Source organism: Dermacentor variabilis, chromosome 3 (assembly GCF_050947875.1).
Source record: "Dermacentor variabilis isolate Ectoservices chromosome 3, ASM5094787v1, whole genome shotgun sequence".
Lineage (NCBI taxonomy): Eukaryota > Metazoa > Arthropoda > Arachnida > Ixodida > Ixodidae > Dermacentor > Dermacentor variabilis.
This window is the reverse complement of record NC_134570.1, coordinates 201,392,333-201,404,493: the sequence shown is the minus strand read 5'-3', so window position 1 is coordinate 201,404,493 and position 12,161 is coordinate 201,392,333. Positions and strand designations below refer to the sequence as shown.

Genomic DNA, 12,161 nt, shown 5'->3' with positions numbered 1-12,161 from the left:
GTTCCATAGACGAATTTAAACTTCTGCTTGTTATTTATTGAATAAATTTCTTCAATACACAAATTTAAACTTCTGCTTCTTATTTAAAGAATAATTTTGTTCCATAGAGATCTTTAGGCGAGATGAAAGCCATCATAATGAAATAACAAACCCACTGGGCAGCCGTGCCTCAGTGCCTGTGTGAATTACGTTGTGCCCAGAAAACAGTTGCCTATGCACATGTAACGAATACCTTAGCAGGGTCCCATCCATAAAGTGGATGAATCATTCTATGCTTTATATTATTCAGAACGAGTGAATCGCGCTACACATGATAACATGGAGCTAGAATGAAAAGATTATGTTAGCATACATCAATTCAATTTGATTGGGGGGCCTTCAGCTCACAGAAATTTATGCACTCCGTGATACCAAATGTGAGGTAAATAGCATACATGAAGTCGATGGTTCGACGGTGGCCCGTATTGTCGGGATGAAACGTGAAGCAATAACACGACAGACACCGACCAAAAGGAATGATAAAAATGAATAATTCTTTAATATGTTCGGCTCTGGTACGGAAGGCTTGTTCACAATCTGTCTTCCCGGTCCATGCGAAGATAACGCTTTTTTTCACACGTGTAGCACACTTGATGGGTTTACGCTTTATTGGAACTGGTTTGACTTGCAGATTTATCTTCACTTAAGGTACCACTGTCCGGCAGTGAACGCTTCATCTGTAGTAAGCGATGGTTTGTCCAACACTCCTATTGATATCTTTTTATACTTTTTCTGACGCTGCGCCCCCTCCCTATGCACAGTCAACTTCAGTGGCTATCACTGTTTATCTCATACAGTTATCTCCTATTCCTGTCAAAAAATAACTTCAATGCACAAACTTACCCTAGTGATGCCCCTGAAGAACTCAGCGGCATTGTTCGTTGTCAAATCCGTGATGTACAACAGGGATACACAGGAGAACGAGAGGGCTGGGTTGAGAACAAGTTCAGGCTCAAAGATGGACATTGTTGAAAAAAGTATTATCATCAGCTGCAATAGAAAGAACATATCAAAATAATTGGAGATCCCACGCACTGTGCAAATCAATGTTCTTCGGTTAATTTTACAAGTACTTAGCTATTGAGGACTGCTTAGAGTTTCATAAAATTTCATCAGGTAGACCAACCTGGATTTAAATTGAGCAGTCGGGTGTGAGAGGCGAACGTGTGCGTGTGTGTCGACAGCTACATGACTACACGTTGAATCTATCTCATGGCGGCATGAGCATGATTTCTACTGCAGCCGTTTGGCGCGAATTTATACATGCAAATTGTTCGGTGCTACATAGACATTCAACGAAAGTTAGCGAAACAAACACAGATTCAGATGTGAAATGCGACTATATGTTATGCCATCGCACGTGACAGAGTTCACGTCATGTCGTCTATGTTGAAACGGCGATGAGATTCCCACACCTGCGAAAGCAATGTTACTGGAACTTACGTTGGGCCAATAATGAAACCGGTGCATCGCACCATTCTTCGTGCGTTAACAGTTACGAGGAAAGCAATGGCGAATGTGGGATGATGCGGCAGATAGCGCAGTTAAAACAGCTTCTCAAAGTTCGGGCTCTCCCGAGGAAAGAGTACGAGACAGAAGCACGAGACACACGCGCCCAATCTTTTAAAGGGCTAGCTGGCTTCGGGGCGAGATAGGTGCGTGTACGACTGTGGCCTCAAGCTTGAAACACCAAGCTGCTGTGTCAGATGGCAGTGGTTTGATTCCACGAAGAGAGGACACGTTCGCAGTTGCTCTGCCATTGTGTTCGGTGTGGCTGCGTGAACAGCTTGGCAACACGCGCCTGCTAAGTTGCAGCCGGGATTCCCGGGGTGCATTAATAGCTCGAAACGTATCACATAAACGAAAATGGAGATGCTTGTACCAGTTTCCCCTTGGTGTCATTGCACAATAACGAATACCACTTTTTAGATTCTCTATGCTAGTCTTTTGGTCTTAATGGCATGTCTTCACGGTTCATACGGCGATGACGTGTTTCTTCAAATGTGACAGGTTTGCGCATATGATTCTTTTTGTATGAGATCGCTTGTTTCTGTGGAATAAATTCATTTGCAAGTTCGAGCTCTTTCTGCCCCGTCATTTTTCCGCTTATTTTTCCTTTCAAAAGAACCAAATTTCAAGCATGAACCAACTAGTGCAACAACGCATTCTGCAAACAATTGCCTGACAAACATAGGAGGCTGAAATTTGTACAAAATGTGGCGAATCCTTTGGGAGGTGCGTTTCAGAAGTTACCAGAACGTTTGTTGAAGGGTTCAACTGAACAAAATTCTCAACCTATAATAATTGCATGTTGCAATCACGAAAGAATTGAATTTGAATTTATATTAGGTACAAACATCGCAACCCGCAGTTGTGAAGCTTCGATGACCATGATAGGCAGATTGTTGTACCCGCGAGACACCAAATTTATTTAAGTGAAGAGCATAATATCAGTTTTTCTGGAGACTAGAAGCACTGTTGGAAAACAAGCACTGCACGGAGACCGTTTAGTATTCAAACGTTAGGGCACGGTAGAACCCGGAAGTGTAAAAAAAGAAGATGGTTTTGCGCATTTGAGTTTGCTTGACGAATCAGGGTGTTATTGAAAACCCGCCAAAAACTAAGAATGCCGCAGAATGCCTTATAGTGTAAAAAACAGGTTTTAAACTTTTAGTTTTAAAAGAAAGTCGCAATGACTCAAGGCTGCGGTGCGTTCGTACATATGTAGGTGAGTTCCTCTAGGTGTTTATGATTGCTCTGAAAACTTATTTCCCAGCTCAGAAACAATATTGGAAGTCGTTATAGAATGATGTATGTTTCAGCATTATGCATGACAGTGTAACGATTGGGCCTACAAAATGGATACTTTATCCACAGGCACCCTGCGGGAGCGAAAATGCCTGACTGAGCACGGCAGACTATAAACAATAATCATAGGGAGAGTACCGTGACAGTTTGTGGAAGTAACAGCTTGGATGGTAATTGGATTGCGATTATGCAATATCCGAAATGTAGGGCACATTTCTTGCGTGAGCATTTTTCGCCAAGTACCCAAAAACATCTGTCCGCAACGCGAAATGTGTCTCACCCTTTATCTTCAAGACAAATGTATAATTAATGAAGTTAATAAATTCAATCGTTATGATAGTGCATATATATATCTTTGGTAGCTTTAAAATCGATAAAGAAAGAATTCAAAATGACAATTATAAGAAAAATGTTGTCCCTATGCCGTTGCAAGACTTACTTCCCTGAACTACTCGTGTGCATTTAAAGAAGCCTGATGGGGGACTGCGAAGTATAAAAATCGTAGAACAACTGATTGGTAGATGGGATAACAGTGCAATAGCCGACGATTCGCAGGCTTTAAAAAGGGGGGGGGGGGGAGGGAATCGGTGACATCATCTCGCTCACGTCCTCAAATAAAAAGGAAATACTGTCTACTCGAACCAGCACAGAAGAGAAAGAAAAAATGACAGAGACGGGGAACAAGCAGCTAAGGCGATACAGGAACAGCGCGACACTCAAACCGAAGGAGAAACATGTTCCCACCCTCCACAGAAGAAATGCTGGTTGTCTGATTCACAACAATAAAAAAGTACAGGACGCAGCTATAAAGCAAAAATTTAATCCCGTTATTGAATGGAATGGAATTGTGTTTGGAGCGTTATGAGCAGGATGGACATGATAAGCAGCAAGAATGGTTCAGAAACTGAGAACTGTCTAACAATTTTTGGCACGGGAAGGCAATGGGTATAAATGCATAAAAAGGAAAAGCAAATGAGCAAAAGATATGCAACAGTCGAGCCAAAGAATGCTTGGCATTAGTAAACAATTTTCAAAATTTTTGTAGAAGTTTCTTTAACACAATGAGCATTTCTAGGCCTACCCAGCGATGAAGCCCGCCCGCCCCTCCGTTACTTCAGACGAGGCCTTTCAAGATAGAATCTGCCGTAGCGAGTGCACTAAGTGGTGAGAACACAGGGCACTCGAAACTATCCACACGCTTCAAACACTGTCCCCATAGCAGCCGCAGCTTCAGTAAGGTCAATTGCGGTTGACAATGGTTCGCACTGAGAGAAGGCAGCGTCATCGACCGTGTCTTCGTACCCAAATCTACCACTGCTGAATTACGCCACCTACTACAGCACGCATGAGCCGCTGCTCGTCTTCCACGAAGTATCGATACCCTCCAAGTACACCATCATTACCATGAGGGAACCTTGCTACTACTCACCTGTTCTTTGTCATCTCATGCTGGTCTCACTTAAAATTTCGCTGTTGCAGACACTCTTGTCCGTTTCACGATTTTTTTTCGGTGTTTCTCGTGAATTTACAAAACACAGCAGCATAAGACGACTAAAAAGCAGGTCAGTAGTAGCAAATGCGGGCAAATCATTTAGATAACTATATTTTTTGTTGATTCTATTTTGCGTTTATTCCTTCGTTGACTTTCCTGCACACTAATGCCAGGGTGAAATTGACAGTAACTTTACGTCGCTGTCAACACCAACGGTATATTTCACTCGTCTTAAGCGCAGAATCATTTCTTCGAGGTCTCTATTTACCTGCCTGCGCTGAGGCTCCAGAGAATAATCGCAACCCCCATAACGGCATCGCTCCATCTAATTCTCCAATGCCCAAGATGCGTCGTCGTTCCCGAAACAATCGTATTCGTAGATGTTTGCTGTTGCGCGCAGCACTTCATATGCTATGCTTCAGTACTCCTTACTTTTCATCTAAACTGGTGTAAACCCGCCGTGGTTGCTCAGAGGCTATGGTGTTGGGCTGCTGAGCACGAGGTCGCGGGATGTAATCGCGGCCATGGCGGCCACATTTCGATGCGGGCGAAATGCAAAAACACTTGTGTTCTTAGATTTAGGTGCACGTTAAAGAACCCCAGGAGGTTCAAATTTGCGGAGTCCCCCGCTACGGCGTACCTCATGATCAGGAAGTGGTTCTGGCGCGTAAAACCCCATAATTAAATTTTTTAAACTGGTGTAGGTCCTACTTGACATATAGACTTGCCTCATACTTCTAGTTGCCGCAAAGAAATGGACACTAAAGAGAAACGCGACATCAATATAGAATCATAAAATTTCATTCCATATATTTCTTTGTGATTATCAGGGTACACGTTCCAATGCTAGCCAAAAACATTAGGACCAGTCTTCCATTCATTGCACAGTAAATGTTCTCGGAACATAAAGTTGAATACTCATATCCCTTAGAATAGAGTGCATTGCATTTTAACAGATAACAAGTCAACCAGGCACGAACCAGGCGAGATGACATTCGCAATTTCGAGACGAGCTCGTGCGGCAACGTCAAAACGCCATCGCTCTCTGCCTTTCGTTTTCGCTGTGGATCTGACTTGCCAATCCCTTCATGACGTAAAAGCGGTTTTTCGTATATTGCAGAAGAGTAATACCGCCAAACCCATTCGCCATTTTTAAAGTCACTTTAAGCCCAAAATTCTTACGTCGCTGTTTTCTCTTCAGCTTCCCTCGAATTTTCCTTGTTAGCTGACGTATTTCGGCCTTATGGTTATTTGCTTACAGATATGTAGGTCCAGCAGCTGCTAAACGAAGAGGCCAGTAGCGACACTTTTCGGAGGATCATATGCTCAAAGGAAAAAAAAGAAGACGTTGTATAAATGAGCAGGTGGAGCAACATTGCTCAATACTTGTAGAACAGTAGTAGTAACGGCATCTCTGCTGTTACGGTGCATTGGGCCACGATTTCGAATTTATATGTATTGTCGCCGCTTCTGCGACGTTTCTAGAAATTCTGCCGAAAATGTCGATCCCGTTTTTCTGGTCTACTGGTGGAACAGCAGCATCCTTCTGCGCCAGAGCGTGGTTGTCTCCGGTCTGCGTTTTTTGTTAATGTGACTATATGCCTACTCTTTCAGACATAATAGAATTACATAGACGGCTTGCCGTGGTAGGGTTTAAGGAGATGGCCATGCTAAGAAAAAATAAGCGCAAGTGACGAGGCACGTAATCTAACCCTTTAACATTGGGTGCAATAATGTGAGCATTACCAACAATTCGCCAGACTCTCAGGCCAATAGGAAACTATGTATGCAAACACTAATCACACGTGTGCAGATGTGTAGTAACTGTACGTGCGTACATAAGTATTTGTGTACATTAGTGTATTTGCGACTTTATCGGTGCACACACCGTACAATAATCTGGAATGGGCTACATAGTGGAAACTGCAACAATGCAGTGAACAATGCAATGAACATGCAACAATGAACGCGATTGACGCAAGGCTCATGAGCCTTCATCAAAACGCGTGCGGTACGCCCATCCTTTTACAGCTGTTAAGTAGAGGTCAGACATCGGAATAATAAAACAAAATTCAGAGCCCTTCACCCTGTGAAGAGGGAAGTCCGGGGAAGCTGGCGCAATGGTTGGTTTTGCTATGTCGGGGTTTTTCTCTACTGGGGATTTGTTATGTTGAATTTGACTATTATGAGTTTAGGGTTGGGCGAATAAAGAGACATTTACTCAACGATCCCGGTTGCGATAATTTATTTCGTGACCATTGTAATCACCATTGTAACTGTGGTACACGGCAAGCGCTTGAACTTTGACTGTGTCAATCTTCTTCAGGAAGGTTAGGTTGATGCGCAATTGGTGACGAGTGGTGGGTGCGGTGGCACCGTTGAAACACTTGAGGCCAAAGCACTACAGCATGAAGTTAAGCATCCACGCCCCGTCGGGTCTGCTGGCATCGACATTAAAATCTCGAACAAATGACGATGGATGCATGGTCCGCCGGCCTAATCTTGCAGAAGACATGCACCATAAACGGATCGATCGCGAGACGTTCGACACACGTTCTCTTAGTCCACAACTTCAGGGGAGATGCACTGCCGCAACGCACCCGCGGCCACTTCGCGCCTTTGCGCATCAAGCAAGCCACCGACTGTGGCCAACCACAGGGCCAACAAAACATGGTTACACACGATTGGTTGATAGAGACAATGCCGTTTTATTATAACGTGACTACGCCCATCACGGCTCGTGCACAGGTGGCCGCCGAAGAACGCGCACTGCGGTATTGCGCAATGTCCGGAGAGAGATGGTGCTCGTGGCGAGAGTATACACAATTGGGGGAGAGGCGTTGGCGGTGAAGAGGAGTACACTTGGTTGGACGATGTCCACGGAGACGAGATCCGCCATAAGCTAGCCGTAAACTGCTTAGCTGTAAAAACGTGGCCGGTTATCCGAAAGAAAATTTCCTGGCGATTAAGACTGCTCGAGCTAGGAAACCCTTAGCAGAGACGCGAAGATGTACGCGGAACAGAAGCGTTCGCTGGGCGACCACGGCCAGCTAACCACACGCCATAATTATTGAACCCTTCATACTGCTTCCGAGAGTTAATACCACTCCACGGAAATTGACGCCATAGTATCGCGACGATTCATGATGATGCGGTAAGAATCACCGCGTGGGCCATGCTAAATAAAGCATAATATTCCTACAGATTAGTTTAAACATAATACTGTGCTGGAGTTATGTTCATACTCATGTTCGCGACATTCACGGGGAGCCGCTCAGTCAAGGTTTGGATCTTGATATTTTTTGTGCATTGTGTCGCATGGCGATAGTGTGTGTTTAAGATCCAACAACATTGTTGGTTTGGCATTCACGCTCAAAGAGTACGAGAATATGTTTATTGCGATAGCAATTATATGGACACTCCAGGCGAATTTCTGTCGTCGCCGTGAGGTTTAGTACGAGTGAAAGCTTGTCAAAGTACGTCGGCGAACGCGGTTCAATCACGCGTGCACAAGCGAGGAACGCGGCCCGGATGCATGTCATCTCCTGTGGCGCGCGAGGCAGAGGGTAAGTCGAGGGAGGAGGGGCGTTCTTCTCCTGTGGTTCCTACGGTTCTACCATAGAGTTTCTAAATAAATACCCTAGAGGGAAATGTGGCGCTAGTGTCTACGGGGGTTCTCATGAGCGTTGCCTCAACCTACATGGGAATGATGGAAAGTACAGGCTTCGGATTGACTTCGGTCTTTAGACTAGTGGCGTTCGCTTGTGGCGCAGTAAACAACGTTATACTCAAATATTATCGCGTAAAATCTAATTCTATTTCTGCAGTATGTTATATAATGTACAACATGCTACATAAACTTTGTATGACTTCGAGATGGAAGCATGGTTTACTATGGTTTGTCACCAGGACACACCAGGGTATGCATACTTGTGCGATTCTGTTCCCGATTTAACGCCAAAGAATAATTATTTATTCATTTTTGTAACAGCAAAACAACCGTGCATGTACTTATATAAAAATACTCATCAAGTATTTCTGGAAATAAAAATGTATTGTGACAAAGCGTTGCGCCCTTGAGCGGAATGCTACAAGTGTCATCTGTAACGACGCCTGCTCGCTGCAAACGCGAGACTTTTCTCGCAGACGACAGGCACTTGCGAACTCTCTCACTCTTTCGAAAGGCTGCGTCGGCTGTCACGATTGCTGAACGTGTTCAAGTACTTTTAAGCACATCTGATAGAGTGCTAGCTAGGACGCTAGTGGCCTCCTACGAGTATTTCGTCATCATATTTTGCGTGCGTCCATCAAGCTTTTTCTTGGCGACCTCAGAGCGGACGTTGGGAGCGCCAAGAATCTGCCGAAGCTGGTGTTTGAATGCCGCCCAGTCAGGCAAGGTGCTCTCGTGGTTGAGAAAGCAAGTCCTGGCAACGTCAGTGAGGTAGAATGCGACGTTGCGAAGCTTGTGCATGTCATCCCACCGGTTAGACTCACTCACACGGTCATAATTCTCCAGCCAGTCATCAACGTCGTCACTACGAAGGCCAGCGAACATTGTGGGATCGCGCTGCCGTGCGCTGACGGTCCATGAAGGAACGACCGGTGGGGCGAGAGGGTGACACCGGAGGCTCCTGGAGGATCTTCTTGGAAGAAGATCCTCCTCGGGGCGCAAGCGGCGGCCTGAACGAAGCTCCAGGGAAACTCGAAGGCGTAGAGAACCAAGGAATCGAAAGCAGCCTCCACCACTTGCGAGACAGCTGTTAAGCCTCAACGGTTTATTGCGCAGGTCGCGCGCTGAAGACGATGACGCGCTGGCCATGATGAATATATGACTATATACAGATGAAGAAGATGAAGGGGTAATATAATGCGCACAATATTGGCGTACCGCTTCCGAAGCGTTATGGCGTGGCTTTGCACTTACCCATTTTGCGACACTAAACTACAGCCAGGAAGCAGCAACCTTTCCTACCACAAATTTGTGTTCTCAAAGTCCTAAAATACGCATTTCAATGAGCACGTAAACGAGCAATGCATAATGAAGCTCTCAATAAAATTTGATTCTCAAGCCACGAGAAGCTTGTATATGTCTTGTATCAGTAGTGCCTTCTTTGTCCTATTTTGAACTCTCATAAAGCACGTAACGCTAAAGTGCCAACCTAACACACTTAACAAACCAAGGCCCAAACGCTCAAAACATGTTCTTTCAACGTTTACGATGCCACCGCTTTCTCGTCAAGGCTTCGACGCCACACTGCGACACAAGCATCGCCCCAGTCGCTGGCCCAGCGCGCTATCGCCACTCCGAGCAACAAACAAAGCGAGAAGGCTTTGCGTTGCACTGTCCCACTGCAGGTTATAGCAATTGCGCTTGGAGCGAAACCAAAACTAAAGAAAATGCTTGTAGACTAGTTCGCCAGTCAATAGAATGTCAATCCGAAGCCTGTACTTCCCATCATTCCCATGATGGATGAATGATCGCAGCGCCAGATTTGCCTCTAGGTATACTAATGTGAAACTCTATGGGTTCTACGATGTCCTCCTCGCCCGCCGTTTCGTACAGAGTGGAGACAACCGCCGCGTCTACTATGGTGTTGGCTACGCGAATCACGGACACCATCGTAGATGCCTTTGGCGGACATCGTAGGGACGCGTTGTCGGTGCTCCTGCGTCTTCAAAGCAGTCTACGACATGGCTAAAGTGCACACCCGCGCGAGCCTCATCTTCAAAGTGATCTGCGATGTTTACAGAGTACGCGTAGCGCCAGTAGGTTCGTATGCGCTGTACTTTGGACGTTTCGTTCGCGTTGAAGCGTCATGCATGGAGGTCAATTTGCTCGCGGCGGCTGCCGTGATTCCTAACTCCTTCGTTTTCGCAGTGAGCTTCCGCTGTCAACGAGCGGCGTGTGTTCATGTTTAGCTGTAGGCGCGTGACACCGTGCTCGTTAAATTAGTAAAAGGGACACTAAAGCGAAAAATAATTTCTTCTGCATCAGTAAATTACCATTCTACAACAGCATCTCAAACAATTTTTTTGAAATGACTGCCTGCAGGGTTCTCAAACAATGCTTCGTTCGTCTAAACTGATTAATTAATTCGTTTTAGTGTCGCGTTAAAACACGTTGATGGGCTAGTTGGTATGAATCCATGATAGAATGTGTGAGCGCGACTGAACAAGGACGTAGAAAGCAGAGACACAAAGACAGCGCTGCCTCCGTGTGTCTCTTCCTACGTCCTCGTTGAGTCGTCCTTAAGCATCCTCGTATTGTTAATTCAGTTAGTAACCGAACGTTTAAAAGTTTCTACGGCCGATATGCTTACTTCGAACAGCTACCAATTAATTTGCTCTCGCAATAGTTGTTTCGCCTTCCCGGTGGAACTGCGATTTTTTTTTTGTAGTAACCACGAAGAGAGACGTGAAGCATTGTGTTCTGGAGGTGTGAACGAGAAAATCAAGTTGCAGTCAATGTGCGTGGCAACAGGGCACGTCCTTTACCACTTCTTTTTCTATCTGTCCCTTTCACAAGGAGAGAGAGAGGCGAGATTATCGTGGAGTGCATACCGACGCAGAATATAGTCAATTCAGGCAGTGAATTCGCTTCATCTGTTTTAGACTGTAGCCAAAAATATTGCACATGAGAAACCAGCGACGCCTTCTTGAGTTGCCAGAGTCGTCTATTGCTTCGCGCGGCGCTCTCCCTTAATCAGTTTGAATCAATGGCCCATCAGCCATCGCCCGCAACTTTTAGGCTGCAGATTGACAGAAACTAAATTTGGGCACATTGAAGCCAAAGCGGAATACAAGCAAAACCAGAACGTTCTTGCTTAGGTCCCTCTGATGCAGAAAGGTCCAAAGTTCTTCAAATATCTAGAGGGAGAAAAACGTCCGAACAGCTGCAATTGCGATTGGAGCAATTCACGATAAGGGGCGGGTTTAACATGTTTTAGTCTGAAGGCGAACGCTCAGTGAATTGTTGTATTGTCTATAATTTATACGTGAAGCCGTAATGTGTACTCGAGACCACTTAAGGCAACGCAGGACACCCACGGCTCAGGTCGGCGAGGGGCTTGAATGACGGTCGTTGGCGTTTCCAGTCGCTTTATTTAGCATGCTCTCTAGTGGTTAATTTTTAGGGTGACTTTTATGTTAGCCATTATTGTGAAGGAGGGTAATTAAAAGCAGATGCAGTTCCGGTGACGGGTGGAGCTGCCTTGTCGTTCTTAAAGCCGAGAAAGCATCTCAAGTGGACGATCGTTCACAAACAAGAAAGCAATAAAGATTAGTTTTAACTGGAATTGCCGCATATGCGCCGGCTTCTCATGGCACGTAGATCTCATTAAAGCACGCAAAACGCTAACAAACCTAAGCAGAGTGCCACTCAGTCAAATAAAACGCGCGTGACTTTGAGAACACCATCTTAGCGTACGCGCCCACAGTCGCAACGACGAAGAGCAAGGTTACACTTAAATTCTAGACCTTCAATGTCGTCCACCAGCTATTACAACTGCAAGTTTGTGATCCGCTGTCGCCCATACCACAGAGCTGCAGGAGCTGTACAGAGAGTCCAGAATGCCGTCCAGCGAGTTGGCAATCAGAAGCCACCTCAGTTCCTCTTTTCGCGAACGAAGCACGTTTTGTTGAAGAGCGTCTTCCCAGGCATACATTTTCACGACGCGAATGGTTTGCAGGAGATCGGTAGTATACTTCAACCTCTCGTCTCGAGCTCTGATTTCTTTGTCCTGCAGAAATATAACAGAAAAACGTTCGACGTTCTTATGGTCAAAGGCACCGTACATGTTCGAAAAAGAAGACTAAGACTGGG

At 45.4% G+C, this 12,161-nt stretch overlaps 1 protein-coding gene across 1 annotated transcript in view; it reads right to left on the bottom strand.

The window, feature by feature from the left end:
• Positions 1 to 12,161, bottom strand: part of LOC142574989 (ATP-binding cassette sub-family C member 2-like) — a 226,578-nt gene that overhangs the window by 19,045 nt on the left and 195,372 nt on the right. Inside the window, exons 10-11 of the mRNA XM_075683964.1 lie at positions 11,875 to 12,078; positions 883 to 1,029 (exon numbers count right to left, since the gene is read on the bottom strand). Coding sequence (XP_075540079.1) covers positions 883 to 1,029; positions 11,875 to 12,078 — 351 coding nt within the window. The remainder of the gene's footprint in view (positions 1 to 882; positions 1,030 to 11,874; positions 12,079 to 12,161) is intronic.